General features: G+C 44.7%; 1 protein-coding gene across 1 annotated transcript in view; it reads left to right on the top strand.

Annotated features, from left to right (window-relative positions):
- Nucleotides 1–8: 8 nt before the first annotated feature.
- LOC119445113 (uncharacterized) overlaps nt 9–22365 on the top strand; it is a 53048-nt gene continuing 30691 nt past the window's right edge. Inside the window, exons 1-4 of the mRNA XM_037709435.2 lie at nt 9–186; nt 11695–11931; nt 15489–15978; nt 17300–17342. Coding sequence (XP_037565363.1) covers nt 28–186; nt 11695–11931; nt 15489–15978; nt 17300–17342 — 929 coding nt within the window. The 5' untranslated portion in view covers nt 9–27. The remainder of the gene's footprint in view (nt 187–11694; nt 11932–15488; nt 15979–17299; nt 17343–22365) is intronic.

Below are 22365 nucleotides of genomic sequence, written 5' to 3'. Positions count from 1 at the left end.
GGCCGCTTTTATTTCGGTGTATTCAAGATGGCAGCATGTCCCGAGCAGGAGATAGACGGGATCCTATCGACGGATTTACGCTCAAATTTTCCCGTTTCTCCTGCGCCGATTCCGAACAGTGAAGTGATCTCTAAGCACTCACGGACCAGGGAACGTAGCCTATCAAAGAAGGTCTCCAACAACGAGGTACAGTCCCGCAGTTATTCTTTATTTGGTGGGTGTGTTTTGAGAAATTGTAGACCTCAGAAGGCTGGGGGGTAGGCTTATGGTTTTTAGGCTTAAATCTGGAATTTAACCCAAAAACTGCGCCTGGATCAGAGCAGTTTCGGCCAGCTTCACGTGCTGGCGTCCGTCTGCCGCTCCTTGACTTGGCGCCGCTAGAGCGCTAGCGAATTTCGACGCCTTCCGAGCGTCTTCGAGCCGACGTTAGCGCGGAGGGGACGCACCACTGCCCTGCTGATCTCCCAAGTCATCGTATGGTTGCATCGTATTCCGTCATGCTTAGTTTTGGCCACGCCGGTGGGAAACGCGTGTGGTTACGGCGTGCGAGAATTTGTGCCCCACATTTGGTGAGTACATTCGCTCCCGAGGGGGTCATTCGTCGTTGCTGCGCGAGATAACGGGGCGCTTTTTTTCTTCTTTTTTTTCCTTATCGCCGCCCTAGCGAGGTGACATTGGACGGTGCACAGGCCGGAGAGATCGTCGTGTTGTGCGTTAGCCTTTCCGCGTTCGCTCCGTGCAACACTGCTTGTCGCATTCACGCGGATGTCACGCAGGCTGGTGTTGAATGCCACGCGTTGTGTGAGCGTTTTTTCCCTTTTTGCTTCGCGATCCGCGCGTTCGGCGATGCGTCTATACCCGGTATCCCATCAAGCGTTTTCCTGCGGTTGATAGGTTGAAGACGTGGGTGTGTGCGATTGTGTCGTCTGCCGCCGGCTTACGTGGTGCAGTTGAAATGTTTGCAGGCATCGGATCGACATCGTCGTGGCTCGTTTCCATTGGTGTGAACTTGACATCAAGGCCTAAGTGAATTCAAAGTGTTCGTAATTTTTCGTTTTTGTTCCTAACCTCTTTGCTGCCGACTACGCGTACGACGCCCAAGAGACGCGGCGGCGCTCCATTTTTTTTTTTTTTTCCTCTCCGCCTTCCGCTGCAGCAGGAACGCGTAGTATGCGATGCCTTTGCGGATCGGACACTCCCACGTGTTCTGCAAAGACTGGCGTTTGAAAACTCCAGTCGTGTTATAGGAGGGGTGGTAAAGCTACCTCGCAATTTTTAGTTTATTCGTAACGCTCTTGAAAGAAATGTATTTCACGTCTGATACGGAATTCAGGGGCACGATTTGTCGCCTCGCCCACCCCTTTCTTCGTCGCTTCTTCCTTTTGCGCTTCCTTCACGAATTTGCGTGCTCGAGCCTTCCATGCTAGTTTCACTTGCGCAAACAAACTTAATGGCGCAACTTGGCGGCGATCGTGAAAGCGTAGCTCAAGAATGCAGCACTAGAAGCCCGCCCCTCGACCATGCCTTGACTTAGGAATAGTAAAATATGCGATGCGGCTGCAGCTACTGCAGCACTCTTCAATCCTCGCCAATGAAGGCCGTCTTCGGTAGGCCGAGGGACGCGATAACAAATTAATCGCGGGGCGTGTTCGTTTATCACGATAAAATAACTTTTGATTGTTTTACTTAAAACGGTGTGCGAGGGCGGTGTCCGTAACCGATACGCCGGCACTGTGCCGCGAAGACGACTCCAGCCGCATCGTTTTTTGTCGTCTTGGGAAGAAGTCGCTTTGCGTTCTGTGCCAACCAGCGGGTCCCGCGCGTTTGTTGGTTGTTCGGCAATATACGGCCACGTCGGCTGCCGCCGGCGCCTGCCTTTTTATTTTAGTTTTCGCGGCCGCGCAAGTCGCATTTTTTTGGTCGCCGCCTCTTTTCTTTCCTCTTTTTCTTCTCCGCGTCGTTTTCTTTTTCCCCCTTTTTCTTTTTTTCGACCGCCGAAATGCTCGCTTCCTTGTAACCGCTGCACTGTGCGTTCGTGCGGTGCTCGGAAGGCCACGTTTTTTTTTCTTTATTTGGCCACCGAACGCGCTTTATGCCTCTCGGAGCAGGGTGAGCGGCTTGCTTGCTGCCCAGTCGTGTGGCTTCGCACGTCGATTGAAAGAACTTGCGCGCTTTGGCGGCTGGCCCTGGGGTGGTAGTCCGTGTGCTTCTTTCTTTTTGACAATTATGTTAGGGAGCTTTTCGGCCTCTTTCTTTCCTCCTTTCTGCGGGGGCTGTAAGCCACTTAACTGTCCGTGCGGTCACGTTACTCGAAGCGCTCCCGACGAATCTTCTGATCCGCGCTGAAAGAAGCGCGGGGTGATGCTTTAGTTGGGGCCAGTAGTCACGCGAAACACAGAAGTGCTTTCCGGAGAGGGGAGAGAGAGAGAATAAACGAAGGTGTACTTCGGTAAAAGTTATCTTCGACACGCCTTCCTAGCAAATTATCTCATTTTAATGAGATGCAGTGCACTTGAAATCCGATGCCATGCGCTTCTGTCGCCTTCATGTGAACGCGGCCAGTGCGTCTGCCGTGCACCAGTATCTCGTCTGTAAAGAACTCGCATTAGCTTTCTTGTTGCTTTTAATTTTTTTTTTTTGCCGTACTGTGCATGGTGAACATCACTACAGCATGAAGGGTTTATGGAAACTTCATGTACTTGTAAAAAAAAAAAAAAAGCCTAATAAATCTGCAGGGTGGAGGTAGATTTGTGGCAAAGGTTTCTGTCCAGCTGTTTATAAATAGACATTTAGCTGCAAACAGCATCCAGCATATTCTGTAGAGCATCACATTACAGTGAGGTGTAGCAGGATATTGCTACAAAGTTAAGTGGATGTCAGTATGTCCCATCAAATTTGGCACCACTTTCATTCCTGGCAACTTGCATTCGCATGTGGGGAGGTCGACCTTCCTGTTGGAAACACAAAGGGTTAAAGTTTCTAACTGATGAAAGATTGCAGGTGAACTGGAATTTGAGGGGTTGTGGAATCTGTTTTGCTGCACTAAATTCAAACTACAGATCTTGGGGGCAGGACGCCTAGGCGGGGCTAGCTGCTTTCATCTACCATTCATCATCAGCCTATATTTATATCCACTTTAATGACCGCACATATTGAAACCTGATAAAAATGTTTATTTTCTATCTAAAAATGTGCGAAACACATAGCGAATAAGCAGTCAAAGAAAAGAAACAAATGTTTTGCAGAGAATTTCAGCAATAGAGGGGAAACACTAGGCAGAAAAGTGGAAGTGGGTTTCACCCCAAGCCACCTATGGCTTTGTTTGGACGTTGTGCAGTCAGCCCTAGTCATATATGAAACCATAGGTGTATATTTTATTTGCTTTATATCACGTGTGTGATGTCATTCCAGCCGGAGATCTTGCATCAGTCAGTCTCCTCTGACTGCTTTCAAAAGAGCCACGTGCCAAACTTCCTTCCTTGACCTGTGCTCGTGCTCTGAACCGAGTGACGCTTGCTGCCTGTCATTCAGTCTTTATCAAAGACATTTAGCCAGAAACTTTGTACTCAATACCGAAACTTGGCAAGCAAAAAAAAAAATTTTTTTCTGGTATGTTGCCTGTAGGCAACACTCGTCAATAAAAGGTTAATTGAATTTTGTGGTTTTACATGTCAAAACCACAATTATGAGGCATGTCATAGGTAGTGGGGGACTCCGAGTTAATTTTGACCACCTAGGGTGTGCATCCAATGCGAGGTGTACAAGCATTTTTGCCATTCCACCCCCTTCAAGATGTGGCTGCTGCGGCCAGGATAGAACCTGTGGCCTTGTACTCATCAGTGTAATGCCATACGGTGAGATACCGTGGCGGGTCATTCGGAAGATTTGGAAAGGCATTGTGGAAGTGAAAGTACTTTAATACATGTGATTACACGGAACACATTTTGGTGGCTTTGTTTAATGCCTTAATTCTCAATTTATATTTAGATGCTACCAGCCTCTTTGCTTGCAGCCAAAGCAGGAGTGTGGTATATTTGGCCTGTGACGCATATACAACATTGTCGAAACCTTAGAGTTGCTTTAAGCTGCCCAAAGATAACAAGAGCTAAAAATGCAAAAGCAGATGGCAAATTAAAAGAAACAAGTTGCAAATTTATCTCTAAAACTTGCTAAAAGAAGCTAAGAAAATGTATGCACAGGATGTCAAAAAAAACTTCAGCACCTGAACTTATTTACTTGGCATGGATGACCACACCGAGAAAAAATGAGACAGTGGCCAAGCTATTGGTCACATGGGAGCAGCTTCTATTCCACGATTGTTGTAGGAAAGAACAAATACTGCTACACATTTGTTTTTGCTTGTTGCATTAGACAAGTTTTCTCACGCTTACGACATGTTGTCTTGTGTTGAATCTATGTATGAGTAATCATTCTGGTTAGATTTTGGATTATATTAAGAAGCATCTTTAAGCGATGCACCTTGGAGTCATCATGTTCAAAGTGGTCTACCCAGAACCATTGCGCAATTCTGTTATAAAGGCCCATATGTTGTCTGTATTGTCAAGAAATCTAAATGCATAAATGAAAAGTATTAGTAAAGCCTTCTGGCAATTACGGGTCTAATGAGCTTGAAGAGTTAAGCACATTCTCACATGTATACTCCTCATAAATGTTTTGCGTTTGGAGGCATGCTTTGATGACACTATAAAGAAGTATGCTCTTGTTAGGAAGCAAGCACAAATTGGGAAGCATCAGTAATTTTTGGTTTGACATTTTTTAAACCATATTATGTTGATTGCCTCTGCTTCAGGCTTCGTAGCAATTGACAAGGATCCAACGCACAGACAGAAAGTATAGAAAGCACACTGATATATATCTGTTCATTCTACCTTTATTGGCATTGGTCGCACTTTTATCCATTGAACATAGCCAGCTTGTTTCAGTTGAATGCTGGGCACATTAAAAATTATTAGCTGAAGTTGGGCACATTGGTATTCTGTACCAAAGAAAAATGCGTGACCTGGAAAGGTCAGAGGTCATGATCAGTCTTCTGTCCTTCGTGTGTCACTCTGTTCACTGATTTTGTACACCCGGTACAAACATACAACATACTCTGCCACCTGAATATCGAGTCCTGGTACTTCATGTTTTCAGGCATTCAGCTGAATTCCCGCCCTTCGTCGCCTTCCGTTCACATGCGTACGCACCTTACTCTTCCTGTTGGGAAGCCACTATGTGGGAATTAGTCAAAGGCATTGTCTTAATTTAAGCTATAGGCTATACAATAGCATTGTGCATATTGTGCATGATCCAACATTTCTCATTTTAATTTAGACTTTTTTGAGGGCCTTTCTTGCTAAATGCATTTATTTTGACATGTTTAGTCCGTGCCAATGCACTCCCATGTAATGTTGACAGAAATGTTGGTTCTTGCAGCAGTGCTTGGCAAATCTCTAAAAGGAGAAATGTTAGGTACAGCTCCTTGCATCTCGTATCGTGCTCAGGTTTTATTGTTCATGTTTTCATGCAAGTACAAGAAACGAAACATATATACAGTACTTATAGAGCACAATATCAGGCTATTTAATGAAGGATTAAGGCCTCTCCTATTGATATTTAATTACTCGTCTTGCGTTGTGCGTAGGCCAACTCTATTCCTGCAAATTTTTAAATCTGCCATCTAATTTTCCGCCAACCTCAAATGCACTTTCCTTCCCTTCACGCCCATTTTGTTACTCGAATAGACCACGAAGTATCTGCCTTGCATGTTACATGACCTGTCCAAATCCACTTCTTTCCCTTATCTCAACTAGAATATCAGCTATGCCCATCTACTAATTGATACCGCTGTATTGCCTTCCTGTCTCTTAACATTGTGCCTGCAGGCTTTCTTCCATTGCTCATTGTTCCTTATCTTTTTCCCAAGCTCCTTTATCTTCCAAGTGTTTTAGCCCTATGAGTCAGTACTTGTAAAATGCAACCAAGGCACGGCATTCTCGGGCAATCACTTTCAAGAATGTTTTCGTTTTCACAAGAGTTTGCGTGACTGCGCCAGATGAGTCAAAGTGTGCGGTCAACAGTATTACTGGAGCGTGTGCAAAAGATAGCAAGTTTTGCGCATCGCCAGAAATGCTGTCAGCCCTAAACGCTGATGCATCTTGCACGAAGTCGCAGAAAATCTTGATAAAGTGATGATATCCCCCAAAAGTGATTGCTACTGGCCTTGGTTCAGGGTACTATTTAAGGACATAATGTAGCTGCTGGTCATTACTTGCTGTAATAACTCGCACGACTGCTTGCTGCATGCACTACAACCTAGGGAGGTATTGTCGGGCGATCACTTTAGCGAGATTTTGCAAGGCTTGGCCAATGAGAGCTCCTTTCTTGTGTTTGCCTGATCCTTGTGTGCGTGTGCCCAGAACCCATTCTTGTGAAAGTCAATAAAACTATCTGCAGAAGCAATCATCCGAGCATACATACTCTGTCTTCAGCTGGAAATTTTTGCTTGTTGTCCAGGTATACTGTTATTAATCAGCCTAGATAAATGTCGTCTTGCACCCGCCGGGGTGGCTCAATCAGCTAAGGCGTTGCGCTGCTGAGCACGAGGTAGCGGGATCGAATCCCGGCCGCATTTCGATGGAGGCGAAATGCAAAAACGCCCGTGTGCTTGCGTTGTAGTGCACGTTAAAGAACCCCAGGTGGTCAAAATTAATTCGGAGCCCTCCACTACAGCGTGCCTCATAATCAGAACTGGTTTTGGCACGTAAAACCCCAGAAAGAAGAAATGTCATCTTGCACAGCTTCAAGAGACTTGACTATTCTCTTTTGTACATAGCACGCGATGCTACTTAGGAGAGAGTCCTTTCTCACTGCTCACATTTACAACCAGAAAATAATGCATTAAATATGAGACATAAGTATGCATCATGTAATTTGGTGTGACATTGTCTAATACTTTCATGTTGCAAAATATGATGTAAATATTTCTTGGAAAGTCTCGGATCGGAATCTGTTTACCATCGAATGAGGGGAGCAACACGTTTGTGTCCTGTGGCCGCAGCACACAACTTGCACCCGTGACCAAAACATAGTTTTCCGCATACTCGCAGCGCAGCAGTGCACAAATACCTGATTTGGCATAGCCCTACATCCGTAGGTTGTATTTGCAATATACATAATAGTTACCTCGGAGGAAGCACCACAGTTAAAAAAAAAAAAAACTGCACTATTAATGGCACACATTAAGACTTCTACGACCATACTACTTCTGTAGCTTCCACAGGGATGCCTGCGAAGAGTGAAATGGAACATACTATTAATGAACTCTTTCCCTTGCCGGGCTATTGAACATTACCTTAGTCTATGGCATACCAATCCTCAAACCTATTAAAGCTTTTAAACCTATTAAAGTTGGTGTGAACATCTTCAATCATTTGTTGATACCGTTGAACAGGACGTTGCCATCTGCATAGCTCAGGTTGCCGAGATATTCTCCATTGATTGTCACACTTAATCCAGAGCATGTGCTACCTACCATGAGCATAATGAAAAGCAACACGGTCAGGTAGCCTCAAAGCCCAACTTGTAGTGATGCAGCCACTGTTGTGAAAACAAAGTGGAAAGGGAAGTACTGTTCGCTATCCAGTGGTACTCCCACCTCACCTGTGTTACTACAGTGCAAGGACCCGTTGTCAGCAGCTTGCAGTAATAGCGTGCTTCTTTTGAATGACTGGCAATATGCTTGTGTAGCAATCGATGAATGTCGCTTCTGTGCGAGTTGCCACTGCCTAGTAACAAGACCATATAAAGCTAACAGGCAACAAAGCCAAGGAAATCGTATGGGTAATTAAGCTGTGGTTGAAATTGAAATGTAAAAAATTCGTCATTATTTTCTACATTACATCATCCACAGCTAAGTACCCCTATGCTTTCCTTGGCGTCATTGCCTGCTGGCTTTATATGGTCATGATTAACAAAAATCGAGCCCCTCTGTTTCCTTTCTCCATCATGCCTAGTAACGGGTTAGTTGAGCCTTGGTAGACATGGAGGGTGAATCAAAATTTCAGTAAGCAGCGGGGGTGTAGAATCTTGGAACACTATCAGCAGCTGACGAGGCGCTACCCACAGTGTAGAAACAAAGTGCGGTGGGAATAGAACTGGCTAACCTAACAGTGTCTTCCTTCCTACTTTGTTCTTGACAGCGGCCAATGCTTATCACCTGAAGTTCGATTTGAGGCTCTGCCATGTGTTTCCTAGTACCCGATCATAATATTGTTTTGGATAATGATATTGTACGTTGCAGTGCTTTGGTGCGGTTGTTATGCATTTAACCCATTAATACGTATACGCTTTCTTCTAATGGATTTGCTTAAAGTTCTAGGGAAGTCGGCCATAGGCACGAAAGAAAGCGGCACAATGTTTTGAATTTCAGTGCCTTCTCACCCATGGTGGAGTATAAGAATAATAATTCATTTGGGGCACTTGAAGCTCCATTGACTTTGTGCAAGAAAGAGTAGCTTGAGAAATGTGAAACAGCTGAGAGTATATAGTCTCTTGAATAACAATTGCGTAGTTCCCTTTCATTGTATACCATGCTGGCCCATGCATATCTATTTTTATTGCGAGACAGTTGAATCTTAAAGCAATGGTGCAGCCTCAAAAACTCGGAAGTAGCACAAAGTGAATTGCGTGGAAAGCAGACATATTTCATTGCATCAAAGGAAGGTGCATCTTTTTTTCCCCCTTTGTTAATGACACTCAAAATTGAAAAGATGTGCCTTTAAAATGTTCAAGTATAAAGCATGGACGTTATATTGAGCTCATGTTATTAGTTTATTAGCTTGCAGCTGAGCCGTCTTTTTGTGATAACAGCATAATGACACAGTAGGCAAAGCAAAGTTGATCAGGCTGAATGCACCATTTAATAGTTGCTAAACTGAATTGCATTAAACTTGCAAAGGGATGCAATTGTGAGCGGCAGCATTACTTTGCATTTTTGCACTTATTAATTTTTAGGCTTTCGTGTACTGTTTTTTTTTTTTTTTAGTCTGGACAAATTAAAAGATGGCATGGGACATGTAGCTCAGCTTGGTTTGTTCAGGTGGATTACCTGGGGAGGCGGACGTTACTTATGTGACAAATTGCATTGTCCAGGTGGCTAAAATAAGTAAGGAGTCACTAACTTTTCGTGTATTTTGTTGCGCAGTTTAAGGCCAGATATTTCGAAAGTGGTGCTAGTTTTACGATATCTGCTAAGCAAACATGACTTCACTACTATGGCTTCAGTGTTACAATTGCAACATGTATCCTAAAGTGACGGTGACTAATTAATAAACAATGAGCAAAGCTTTCTTTATTAGCTATCTGGACATTGTTATTTCTCTTGTAGGTAAGTTTTGCCTCTACTATAAATGCAGCTGAAAAAACTGTTATCTGCCACAGGGGGGCAATTAAAGTATAAGCTTAATAAGCATATGCATGTAGCGCCTTAACTTAAGCTAGGATTGTGTGTAATGTGTTCTCAAGTTTTCCTCGTTTCTCAATGTGAGCTGTCTTTATGCTGTATCCACTTCTTGCTTGTGTTTCATTAACAAAGTTTTTGTTCCCAGTCCATTTTATGCTCATTAACCAGGGCATCAAACCTGAACTGAACCGAAAATGGGAAACCTGAAAAAAATCTTTATTTTTATGTGGACTGGAATGTTGATTTTTTTTTTCACTCCGGAGTAAAACCGAAAAGATATAAAACTGTTTTCAATTCATGAGAACTACCTTCTCTGGAGCTTTTCATCCATTAATTTTCTGCTATTGCGGCTCACTTATGCACCTCGGTTGTAAACATACTCAAGTATCCCTTAATTTTAAAGTGGTGGCACTACTATAGTGTAATTTAACATGTCTCGCATCAGGAGGCAATGACATGAGTAATAAACTCATGAACACTTGAAATGGATGGTTGTATGATAGTTTCCCATTAATAAGCATTTTTTAGCATAGCGGTCATTATGGCCCCATTGGTATCTAAACTGAAGTTGGTGCGATAGAAATTATTTATTGCATTTGAGTTGTGCTTCTACAATGTGATTTTTATCTAAACCCAAGGTTTCTTTTGCCTACCATCATAGATTTGTGTGGAAAAAGGTTTACTTGTAAATTTGTACGACCTCCCCACTTGGTTCATGGTGCTAGCTGTGTGATTAAGGGTTTGTGTGATGGTATGCTTCTTGTTCACAGGCTTCTGTGCTGAAGTTGACTATAACTGAATGTTGACTGCAAGAGAAAAAAAACTGCCAGTGAGAAAACCTGTGTTTTGCTTATTAAACATAAAATCGCAAAAATCTTGTATATACCTACAGTGTGGACTGTTACAAACCTCTAAAGCACGTCGATCTCTTAATCAAAGAAGGTGGGATACTCAATGACTTCTTTGATTTTCTTAATTTTTATATTTCGCCTACGCATTTCCTGGGCAGTTGTGTACGTGCCATAATAGGTGTGCCAATTTGGAAACGTCTGTTTTGCATAAAGCAATAAATCGCGACATACTTAAAATTGCAATGCCAGCTCATAGGTATCTCTAAAGCGCAGGACCTCTTCGTAATTTTGAATGACTTATGCGACTTTCTTGTATTATATTTGGATGAACGATTCTTGGCCCATTGGGTATGGGCCACTAGCTAGTGTAAGTGCCCCGTGGCCGTTCCTCCAGAATGCATATATGCCACTGACTGACAGAAGGGGTGTACAATCCTTAAATGTAATTATATTCACATGTGTTGAACTTATCACTTGGTGCATGCACTTCTCATCACCAGTCTTCCCTTGACGAACATCACACATCCCCCGACTCCTTGTAACGTCGCTGATTCGGCATTAAACAGATCTTGCGTGTTGCATTTAGTTGTAAAGCGCTTATTGAACCCACTAGTGCTTCGCTTCAGACAGATTCCCACACTCCCATTGGACCTGCATAACATTTTCGTATCTACTGGTGAGTTGAAGAAAAGAATGCATACTTTTTTTTTTTTTATTCTCTTCATGCATCTCTCGAGCATCATCGAGTTTCTATGGAAAATAAGTTTACGCTGTTTTCCAGTAAAATGTTCTTCGGTTATGCAGACGAACATGAACCTGACCAAACCATTATTTTTCTTTTCTTCTGGAGTTAAACTGGAACAAAATTAGTTCCGGTTCGACACTACGTTGGTAGGCGTGTGGTGCTTAAGTTTTACCTCTAGAGCTCCTATCTGAATGCGTGAAGTTGTAGAAATAATTTTGCTAGACATCCACTGTGACATTTGATAGATTGTTCCACTCAAAAAGATAATGTTGAAATCCACCATCTGTGGGGAGAAGTCTTGATTTAAGCCATCCGTTTTATTATAAAGATAATTGAAACTGATGTATCAAGCTTGCAACTTGTGAATATCAAGTGTTATTGCATTTCTGTAAACTGCACCTACTTAAGCATCTAAAGAGGATAAAATTTATTATACAGTACCCAAAAGTATAACGATAATTTGCAAAGACTTCCGCAAAAAACCCTTCCGCAAAACTCTTGGCGGTGGGGATGACGTGGTCTTGTTTCTGTCTGTGCTGCTGCAGAGGCTAGGTGGCAGCAGCAGCAGTGGTGGAGTGGTGGCCAAGGCCCTGCCGCAGCAGTGGCGGGAGGAGGCGGAGGAGGGTGTGGGGGAGCGGGACATCAACCAGCTCTCGGACGACGCCTTTGAGAGCGTGCTGCGCGAGCTGGTGGAGTGCAAGCCGCAGGCGCGCTCGAGCTCGCTGGTGCGCAGCTTGCGCCGCGAGGTGCGCGACCAGGAGGAGCTGTTTGATGGCTCTCTGCACGCACTGCCCCTGCTCTCCTCGTCTGCCTCCGGAGGGCACCACCAGCCACGACACCACCACAGGCCGGGCGGCTCCGTCTCGCTTCAGGTGTGTGCGTGTTGTGCGTGCGTGTGCTACTGGCTCTCCCCCTTCCTGGCATTTGTTGTAGAGTTTCCCAAGAAAAATTGCTTGAGTGAAATACGCTTCTACACTCTTGATCTCGTTCCACATAAGTTCCGATAAGTGTAACACTTTCGCATATTCGTTTCACTTAGCTTGTAGGACTTGAGTGGAACAAGATTAAGATGTTCCACTCGCCGAAACTGATGCGAAACAAGATTAAAGCGACACTAAAAGCAAATACTGAGCTGACGTAGACTGTTTAAATACACTTACTGAAACCTCGCAACGCTTGTTTCGTGCCAAGAAAAGACTGTTTTTGAGAAAATTTCATCTGCACGGTCCGAATAGTTATTTCTCTGCGGCAAGGTATTTCTGAAATAGTATAATTTAAGCCCAAATGCCTTAATAAAAAGTTGTTCAGGGCCCCTTTAGCTGTACCATCTTGCTACAATTCTGTTTGGCTGTGCTCACTCAAGTGCTATTTTCGCCTCCTTACAAGGCAATAGAACGTTTTTGGTAGGGGTGTGGGAGTACTCGAATATATTGTCACGTACGAGTTTGTACCGCTGTGTTGGTGAAATGACGGTTGGTGAAAGAGGAGGTTGAAGTGTCTCGGAGCTCGGTAGATGGTGTTGCCCAGCTCCTCCACCAAAATGTTACAGCGAGAAAATATGTATTTACAATATATACGGTTAGAAGCCTGTAGCTCAGTGACCAGGGTAACACCATCTACCGAGCTAGGATACACTTCAACCTCCTCTTCACCAACCAACGTCATTTTGTCCACAGCGGTACAAACTCGTCACCACGTAAGAACCATCTCGAAGTGGTGAAGGCGACATGAGGACGTAGGTCGCAGCATCAGGTTGCAGTCGAACAAATTCAGTAGAATGAAGTCGGGACTTATGGTCGTCGGTCGGGTCAGCAAAATAATGGGGCAGTTCAAGGTGAAGGGTGCCGGTTGCACAGTCAATAAGTGCTGAATGAGCAGTCGGGAAGTCAATTCCAAGAATCACTTCGTGGGTACACTCGACCAGTACAGTGAACAGGACTAACGTTTAGACGTCCGGCAGTGCTAACACCGGCGGCGCACATTCCCATCACGGCTGTTTTACTGCCATTAGCTACTTGGACGGCAATGAATAGTTAATGTTTAAATAATTGAATTAGTGAATATTGCATTTTTAGATTATTCAATGAAACACACGGGGGGCTCATTATCATCTCCGTCGTTTCCTACTGGCACACTTTCACTGACTTATCTTGCATGTTAGTGTACAATGTCTGCATGTCTGCTTCTATGTTCAAGTAGTCTAAGCCTAGTCTGCCACTCCGTCACCATCTTTGGACACTAGTGGATCCGCGCATGTGTCCAAGATTTCTTGCGGTTGGGAATCGTACGGGCACAAAAAATACCAGCAGTGGAGAAAAAGTGACAAAACATGCGGCGAAGCTGGTTTGTAAACCTTGGAAAAACCAGAAACGGAAAAGCAAGGCTGCCACATTTATTGATGATGATGGAGCAGAGTGCATAGATCTGTGTTAGATGTTGCATGACAGATACAGTGGAACCTCGTTGATGCGATTCTGCGCGTTTTAGTTTTTTTTTTTTTTCCTTTCCCGATAAGATTATTTCGTTGGATAATACGTTGGATGATACCATTTTCAGATGATGTGCTTTATTTTCCAGCTCCCCTGAAGATCGTATCAACGAGATTCCACTGTATCTATTTCATATCATTTCATATACAGTTAACTCTCGTTACCTCAAACTCTGATGTCTCGAAATATCGGGTAATTCGAAATATTTTGCTGGCTCGGTGTCGACTTCATGTATTTCTCACCTCTTATCTCTTCGCCGCCTCCTGGATATCTCGGAATCCTGACTGCGAAAATGTCGGGAAAAGGCCACTACCCAAAGGTTTCCATACTTTGGGTCGCTGCAATATCAGCAATAAGTTACAGGACCGTGTGCTTGTTGTGAATTCCGCTTGATTCTACGCCACTCTTATCATCTGCCGTTCGCAGCCAGTTGTGATCTCATTGATGACAGACAGCTTTAATTGACCCCACATATGTCCCACTTTGGTCAGATTTAATGCACTGAGACATTGCAAGGAAGTGCATAGGTTTCAGATTTGTCTTGTTGAGACGCAAGTGACGCGCTCTCGTACTCTGCTCAATCGGCTTTGTAAACGGAGCAAGGGAAGCGATCTTGCCGCTGCCAGCATGAGCGTGGTCCACACACTAGCATTCCCTCTATGTGGTTGTGAGGAAGTTACCTGTACTAGTTATTCTTAACTAGTACTAACCTCTAGAGTTCAAACTCTGAGGGTGAAAAAGAAACGGCAGGACGGCTAGGACGACAGTGTGGATTAGAGATTGACTGGTATATCCCCTTCAGCCACGGCATCTACATTTTATAACGCGACCTATTTTCCCCATTTTTGTGCAGTGGTAGCAAGGAATAGAGCAAAAACATTAAGCTTAGGGTAAACTGAACATTCTGCTAACCTATATTCAATTTTACTTCTGAGTGGTATGTATCATTACAGAGTACCGCTTTGGTGAAGGCAGTACTGTGTGTTACTTGATGTTTGACGTGGGGCACGTGGGTAGCAACCTCGAAATATGTATATATTTTTTCTTTCTTGAAATGCTCGTGGCCAATAAATAACTTGTGCATGCAATTCAGGCGAGTGATTCAATCCTTTTTATGAAGAAGCGTAGCATGACTGAATTTACACTATTCAAATATTTAGTTACGCTGGAATTATTCTGACTCATCATAAAGTGCACGAAGAGTCATTGAAAGACCTTGGTTCACTTCCCGTGGAGTCTCAAGCACCTTGGCATAAAATTATGTATGTTTCACACATGTATCGACAGTCGACCATAATTCGTGTCGGAAGGGAATTTAATTGATATCACACGATGGAGACGCAGCAGAATAGGGTGGATACAATGTGCAGAATGAATAACAAATTAGGCACAACGTTGAGGGATAGAGCAACAGCTGTATAGGATTAGCCATCAAACATTGCCATTTACCCGCCATGGGTGCTTAGTGGTTTTGGCGTTAGGCTGCTAAGCATGAGATAACGGGGTCAAATCCCAGCTACGATGGCCGCATTTCAATGGGGGCGAAATGCGAAAACGCCCATGTACTGTGCATTGGGTGCACGTCAAAGAACCCCAGGTGGTCAAAATTAATCTGGAGTCCTCCCCCACTATGACATGCCTCATAATCAGATTAGGGAACTGGCATATAAAACCCCAGAAATTATTAAATCATTAGACATTGCAGTTTCTACATGTAGCAACATCTGGTAACACTTTGTGCACTTCCAAACGATGGTTGGCAGCCAGCTGCCTGTAAAGTGCTTTGTATAACATTGATACCTGAAGTGTGTGCAGGCTGTATAATTTTTTTGTTGGTGTGTTGGGCCCTTGACTTGGCCATCTTCCTCTGACCTAATAGTTTTGCATCATGCTGTTGCTTTAAACGACTTCTGATGTGCTTGGTCTTCCCGTGGGCGCAGGACTTGGCCAGCAGCTCACCCATGCCGTCATCCAGCATGGTGCGACCGCGCGGGGGAGGGGTCCCCAACCCAGCAGGTCGCGGCATGAGGCAGGTGAATGCATCTCGCCTTGCGGACGCCCGTACAGCGCGCCTCGACCACCACATCGAAGTGGCTACGGCGGCTGCCACAGCCGCAGCTGCCAACAGCAACACTGGAAGCGGAAACAGCAGCGGCAGCGAGGCATCACGCGCCGACGAAGAGAAGCCCAGTGCTGCGGTGGCTGCCCTCGGCAGGGTTGACGAGCCTTCCTGCGCCATCAAGTTCCCGCTCCTGGTCAGGCCTGGCAAGACGCCGCAGCCCGATCAGGAGCTGGTGACCATCAAGAACGGCAGCAGTATGGCCATGAATGACGACACCGCCGAGTTGCCGGCACCGCTGGACCATTGGCCCCCGCCGGGTCACCACTGCAGTCATAGACCACAACCACACCACGTTCATTGCTGCAAAGGTGTGTGTGCTATCTAGGGGGTTTGCGTGTTTCCTCTGCAGAAAAGTTGGGATGCCGTTGAGCATGTAAAGGTGGCATGGTTGTGGTGCATTTTGATACTTCAGAAGGGCAGTGTACCGTACTTACTCAATTGTAACGTGAATTTTTTTCCCCCCATTTTTGCTACCTGAAGTCGATCCTTGCGTTACAATCGAATACCGAAATTCAAGTTGTCTAAAAAGATTGTCACAGTTTCACCCGAAAGGCGAAGCATCAATTGCGATAGCAAATAAGTAGAGAGCTATACGGAGTAAGGATAGTAGTTTTATCAAATCAGTTAAATCGAAACTGACGCACGCAGAAGCTACACTGATTCAATGTTTGTTACAAGAATCCGAAGGCACTGTCGAATGCTGCCAAAATACTTGGCTCAGTAACACACGTGCAGAAGCTTTACTGTGGCTTTCCCTTAATTGTTACAGAAAGGTGTCTATGAGTATAGCACCCAGCCAAAATTAAGTGGTGCTGTATTGTTTGTTATGACCATTGCTTATAAAATAACGAGAACATAGCACTTTTTTTTTACCATGTATTGCACCACATGCCAGGAACACTACAGGAGCACAGCTTGTGAGGCAAACCCCTTCAGTTGTTCTCCTTCATTGTGAGACATCAGATTGACTCACTGTTGTTCAAGTGCTGCATTTGCAATATTATATATAATGCAACTGCAAATATAACGTGGGTATCGGTATCGTGTCCGATTGCGCTGCATGGGCAATTTTCAACCCACTTGTCCTGAAAAAAAAAAAGGCCCTTGTTAGAATCGGGTAAATACCGTAATTGGGCGTTGTGCGTGGCAGTTATCGCTTGAAAATCGTCCTGGGGCAGGCCAAAAATACGCGTTTTCGATTGTAGATTTTTGACGTGTTTTCAACGCATTCATTGTCTCATAAGCTCTGTCGAGACAGACGCTGTGTCTAAAGGGGTCATTGTTGGGGTAACCATAGGGTCATGTGCGTGTGTGCTGACTGGACAAGTTTGAATTATCCGGCGAAGATCAGTTCTAAGATTGAAATAACAAGTTTGGGTGCATAGAAATGCATGGGCGCCGGCCGAGACCTTCGGTCGCAGTCACATTAACCGGAGTCGAATGAACAAATATCTACTGCAATGTTATTGTCTGTATTGTCTGTTACTCACTGTTTGAATGAAGCAATTATTTTCACCACTGTAATATGTATATGCTAATTTTTAAAAACATTTTAGGCATGTTTAGAACATTGTCAATTGTTGTTCCACTGATGCTAGATGTGTAACATTGACTTTGCTTCTGTTTCAGGAATTTTGCATGGACAAGGAAGGCAGGATGTCCTTCTTTGGAGGTTGGTGATTCTTCAGCTTCTCTACAAAAAACAAACATTATTCAAAGGAAGCATAGTTTTCCAATCGGAGAAGAGAGAGGCCCGGAGAGGAGGAATGTAGTTACCTTTAGTTTATGCAGGGGTCTTACAGGCACCTTATTTCCTGCATATCTTGAGATCAAAGCTAAAGAAAAGATTAGTCATGGGTAAGTGAAAGATTGCATTGTAAACATTGGCACAAGCTCTGCTTAGGTGAATTTTCATATCGGATGAACAGGTCAGGGTGCTTTCACATTTCCATTTCTCTTCCTTCAGTTTCCTAATTCTTCTTGGCTGAAAAGCAGATATTGATAGCACCTTCGTGTGTTAAAAGGGGGTCTGAATGTCAAAAACTGACTACGAAAAGACAGGTGGCAAAGCAATCTTGGTTTTTCAAAGTTGCTTCCTCCGAAGCAGCTTGATGATGATAGTGTCAGCTTCAAAAGGGCACGAAAGGCAGAATCAAGATACTGAAAGTTGTATACTTCGACTTGTTTCTATTCGCACTTCAATGTAACGAACACGGATATAAAACTTTTCTCACTGATGTTGGCACGCGATGAATCTATGCTTATCGGAATATTGGGTATAACAAATGAGTCTTTTGTGTCATGATGCACCTTTATCATGACCAGGTTCAACTGCATTACTTGTGCGCAGTCACCATTATACTGCTTAGCAGTTTGTCGGGTCGTCGCCTGGTTTCATCATGATCAGATGGGTATCGCTGCGGTCGGCTACGTAGCATAGATACTGCGGCAGCCGTGGGGAGCCGCCACGAGTCCACTGGCTAAGAGCACTGCGGCTCGCTGTGGACAACTGTGCTTGGCTTACGTTTGCCGTATCGTAGGCACCAAAATCGGAAGTCCTACGTTAACATCTAAAATGAAATTTGAACTGGGCGCCACAGTGACCTTTAGAAGGTCGAGCGTTGTGGCCACGCCCCACTCTGCCGTAGCCTCGCATTGAAGAAGGAATGGGAGCACAGCGGACGCCGAAATTTCTGAAATAGCCTATTTTCACTTCAAATGCGTTTCTCCACTGCGATAAAAAGTGGTTCAGGGCCCCTTTAAGGGATGCATAATGTGTTCCGTGACGGTGGCCCCTTTCCGCTCTTGGTATGCTTCACCCAGTGGTGGGAATGCTGCTACAATTGCTTCAATGTGCTATATTTCGTTAAAGCTGCTACATCTATGCTACGAATTAAACTGCTCCAAAGCTGCTCAAGGACAAACCGCGCTGTGCAATCTCGGCCACAGCAAAGAGTAGTTGTGAATGTCGGGCGGCGGTAGCCACCGCCTTATGCGAAGAGTGCCGTTGCATTTGGTGCCATTCATAAAGCTAAATGAGCTAAAGTGTCACTGAGCTAATTCAATTCAGTGCGCGTTTGTGCGTGTTCGCTCTATGTTCCATATATATGGTTTTGGGTTGTGCATAGTTCAGGAGGAAGTTTTGTTAGGCCTAGTAGAGCATGCTCGGCCCATTACGCGCTGTTGGCGTGTCCTGCAGTCGTACTTCATACTGGCGGCGTGGCCTTGGTAGGAGAGGTGTTCCTCAACCGACATTTCACACTACGCGTGTTCAGCATGGAAGCTGTGTCATGGTGCACTCGGGAAACTGAAACTTGCCTCCTTGCATGATTTTAGCTGCCTTGCTGTGTAGCGTTTATCTGTGTGTGCTCCTAATGCAGATCTGTAGCTCAGCCATTTCGCTAGCTAGACGTCTTGAGCCCTAAAATAATAATGCTCGAATGGCCATCCTGCATACCACGTGACTCTATTGCTGTGGGTTTTTTGTGCCCCTGTGTGGGCTTGCTTTATTGCTGTGGACACGCAGTATTTTCTTTTTCGAGTGAACTGGTTGACTCATTGTGGCCACATGATGGTTGTAATTTTTTCATGAGTGAATGAGTATGCGGATTATCTTTCTCGAGAATACTCGCAATATGTGCCAGTACTCTGGAACCACTTTTGACGCACAGGAATTGTCCGGCCGATCACCATTCAGAATCATCATAGTTGTCTGCTACAAAATCTGCTGCAAAACAATCTTGGACATTCCCACCACTGGCTTCACCGCAATACATTGTGTATACTTGACCGCTTAACACTGCTGTATTGTGGCAAAGGTGACTTGGGAACTTGCATTATACAACAATTGACCCTTGCCAAATATGCTGTCCACGCTTCGAAGCCATCAGCAAGGATGTCGAAGGAAAAGTTGGTGCCATTGTTGACAGCAGCCAATCCTTTCAATGAAAAACACGGCACCACGCAGAAGAAAGCTTATTAGCAAACGTCAAAGCAGCTAGGCCTAGTGTTACCACGGTGGTGGCTACGGCTGCCAGCAGATTGGCATGCGAGAGCACTGGTTCGAGGCTGCAAGGTAATCGGAATGGTGGTGGTGGTTGCTTTGATAAATGACGCTTCGATAAATGCCGCCTAAAACCTGCAGTCCGGAAATTCGAACAGCGTAGCGTTTCACCATCTGAAATTTCAGATGTTCTTATGCATTGGCTCTACGGAGTACGTGGCAGTGCCGCGAAGGCGTCCGAGTTATCGGGTGTCCGAAAAATTGGTCGTTAACTGTCGTGCATGTGCATGATAGTAAACACTTGTAGTATGGTGTTAAATGCTTGCTGCTGTAGTGGTGTGATGCTACACTAATGTTGCAGTGCGTGGCACAATCTAGGCTTTTAATTAAGACCAAGTGGAAACGCAAATGCAAACTGAGGCACCACCTAGATTTAAAGGTTGATGAAGTTCGAGCCAATGAAATGCACACCGAACATCAACATAATCCGATGATGTGTCCATGTTATATCTGCACAGCACCAATCATACTTTGTTTTTCTGGAAGTGGGGATAAAATTTAGATTGGGGTGCCATTTGTACGGAGTACAAAGTACAAGTATTTGCAGTCTATGGTCTTCGAGATCAGGCAGCGCGCATATCTTGTCGCGCACGTCACAAAATCTCGAAGGTTATGTACAGCTAGCACAGCCTCCATTCAAATTTCAACTACACTTAATTTCCCCGATGCTTTCCTTGGCTTCGTTGTCTGTTGGCTTTATGTGGTCATAGCACAGCCTCTGTTATCTGGCCTAAAGTGCCAAAAAATCGAGAGCAGATCTCTGAAACAGCACCCAGTTGTCACTACAGTAAAACCTCGTTTCACACTTAAGAGAAAAGTCGGAGCGCATTGCAATGCACTCAGAGTTTTCCCCTAAGTGTGTTAGATTGGGTTTCACGGGTACTGTGAAAAATGTACGAATTAATGGAATGTCGCATTAACAAGGGTATGACGAAAACAAACAAATGCTTACTATGTCAACGTGCTTTTATTTACTGAATGAGCAAATCTTGGTTCTATTTTGCACAAACGCAGTGCAAAATCTGCAGGTTCTTATCTTGTGACTGATTAGTGCTCACATCGGCGAACGCCTCGTGACTTCCTTCGTAGTGTGGCCGCGGGCGTATCTTCATCCGAGGCATGCTTTTCACTAAGGCACGCACATCCCAATGATTTTTTCGCCAGTGAGCTGGTTGCAAAGAGATCTGGTGCTCTTCATCATCGACAGCTTTGCACTAAGTAAAACAAAACTACTGTTTGCTGCAATCCGGGAGTCTCCCGGATTAGCCGGGAGACTCCCGGATTTGGACCATTTCTTCCGGTTGTACGGTTGACAGGAAAATCTCCCGGAAATTGCTGTTGTGTCCCGTTCCCGTGTCCGAGCGCTTTGTCAGGCCATATTGGCAAAAAAAAATCTAATCCATCACCACATCCAACCTTTGCATCATACTGCAGGCCACACAGCCTGTAGTATGATGTAAATAAAAATAAAATAATCCATTTGGAAGTTCATCGCGCAACACATTGTTCAGAAAGTACTATAGTAGGGAAACCCTATACATGCGCTATTTCGTTAACCACAGAGCCGCTCCTTACGCTGACGGGGTTGTTGGGTGCCCTAGTGGTCCTAGTCTCATTAAGCTAGCCAGTGAAAGCCGCCTTCCGCAACTAGCAACACTAGACTCTCCATCGTTCTCCTCAGCGTCAGCCGCTCTGGCATTGCATAGGCCTACGGTCAGTCATGGCTTTAAAAGCAAGGGGCGCTAGCGCAAAAAGCATCAAGTATTTCGAATGTAGCACTCAGCCGAAGTGATGCTGGGTAATTTGTTGATACCACAGAGCAATGCAGAGTGCAAGCGGCAATTTAACATCGTGAGAAATACAAGGGCACAGTGCCGCTCGTCCAAGATGCTGGGAAACGTCAACCTCACAAAATGTGAAAGAAATGGAATTTCTTACAATCAATCATTATCTGAAGAATTTCTCAACACCCGCCGTGGTTGCTTAGTGTCTTTGGCATTGCGCTGCTAAGCATGAGTTCGCAGGATCAAATCTCGGCCGTGGAGGCTGCATTTAATTGGGGGTGAAATACAGAAACGCCCGTGTGCCGTCCATTGGGTGCACGTTAAAGAACCCCAGGTGGTCGAAATTAAGCCCGTGTTCCCCATTACAGCGTTCCTCATAATCAGATGGTTGTTGTGGGATGTAAGACACGAGAATTTAATTAAATTTTAAAGAATTTATGAAGGCAAAGTTAGCAACAACAAAATGCTTGCAAAAGTGAGACTTTGATGTTCATATGGTCGTTTGTATATGTGTAAATAAACTGAAGTTCGGCTGGGAGTACAGTGTAGACTGCTTATAACGTAAGTCGCCGGAGTCTCGAATATCCGCACTATAAGCGGTACCACACTATAACCAAAGCAACAATTTTCAAGGCCCGCACATATGCAAAACAGGTGCACCGAGCCGCCACGCGTATGCAACAGTCGAGGAATGCGGCTAGAACGTTTGCATTCAATTTACAGTCGAATCTTGTTAATTCGAACCAAATCGCGCGGCGGTGCCTCCGACCGACATTGCTCCGGCACCGCCATAGAGTAAAAGCTTAGGAGAGACCCCTCAATGTCGCACGCGAACAACAAAGGGGGGG

Source organism: Dermacentor silvarum, chromosome 3 (genome assembly GCF_013339745.2).
Source record: "Dermacentor silvarum isolate Dsil-2018 chromosome 3, BIME_Dsil_1.4, whole genome shotgun sequence".
Classification (NCBI taxonomy): domain Eukaryota; kingdom Metazoa; phylum Arthropoda; class Arachnida; order Ixodida; family Ixodidae; genus Dermacentor; species Dermacentor silvarum.
The sequence above is the reverse complement of the archived record's forward strand: the minus strand, read 5'-3'. Positions and strand labels throughout refer to the sequence as shown.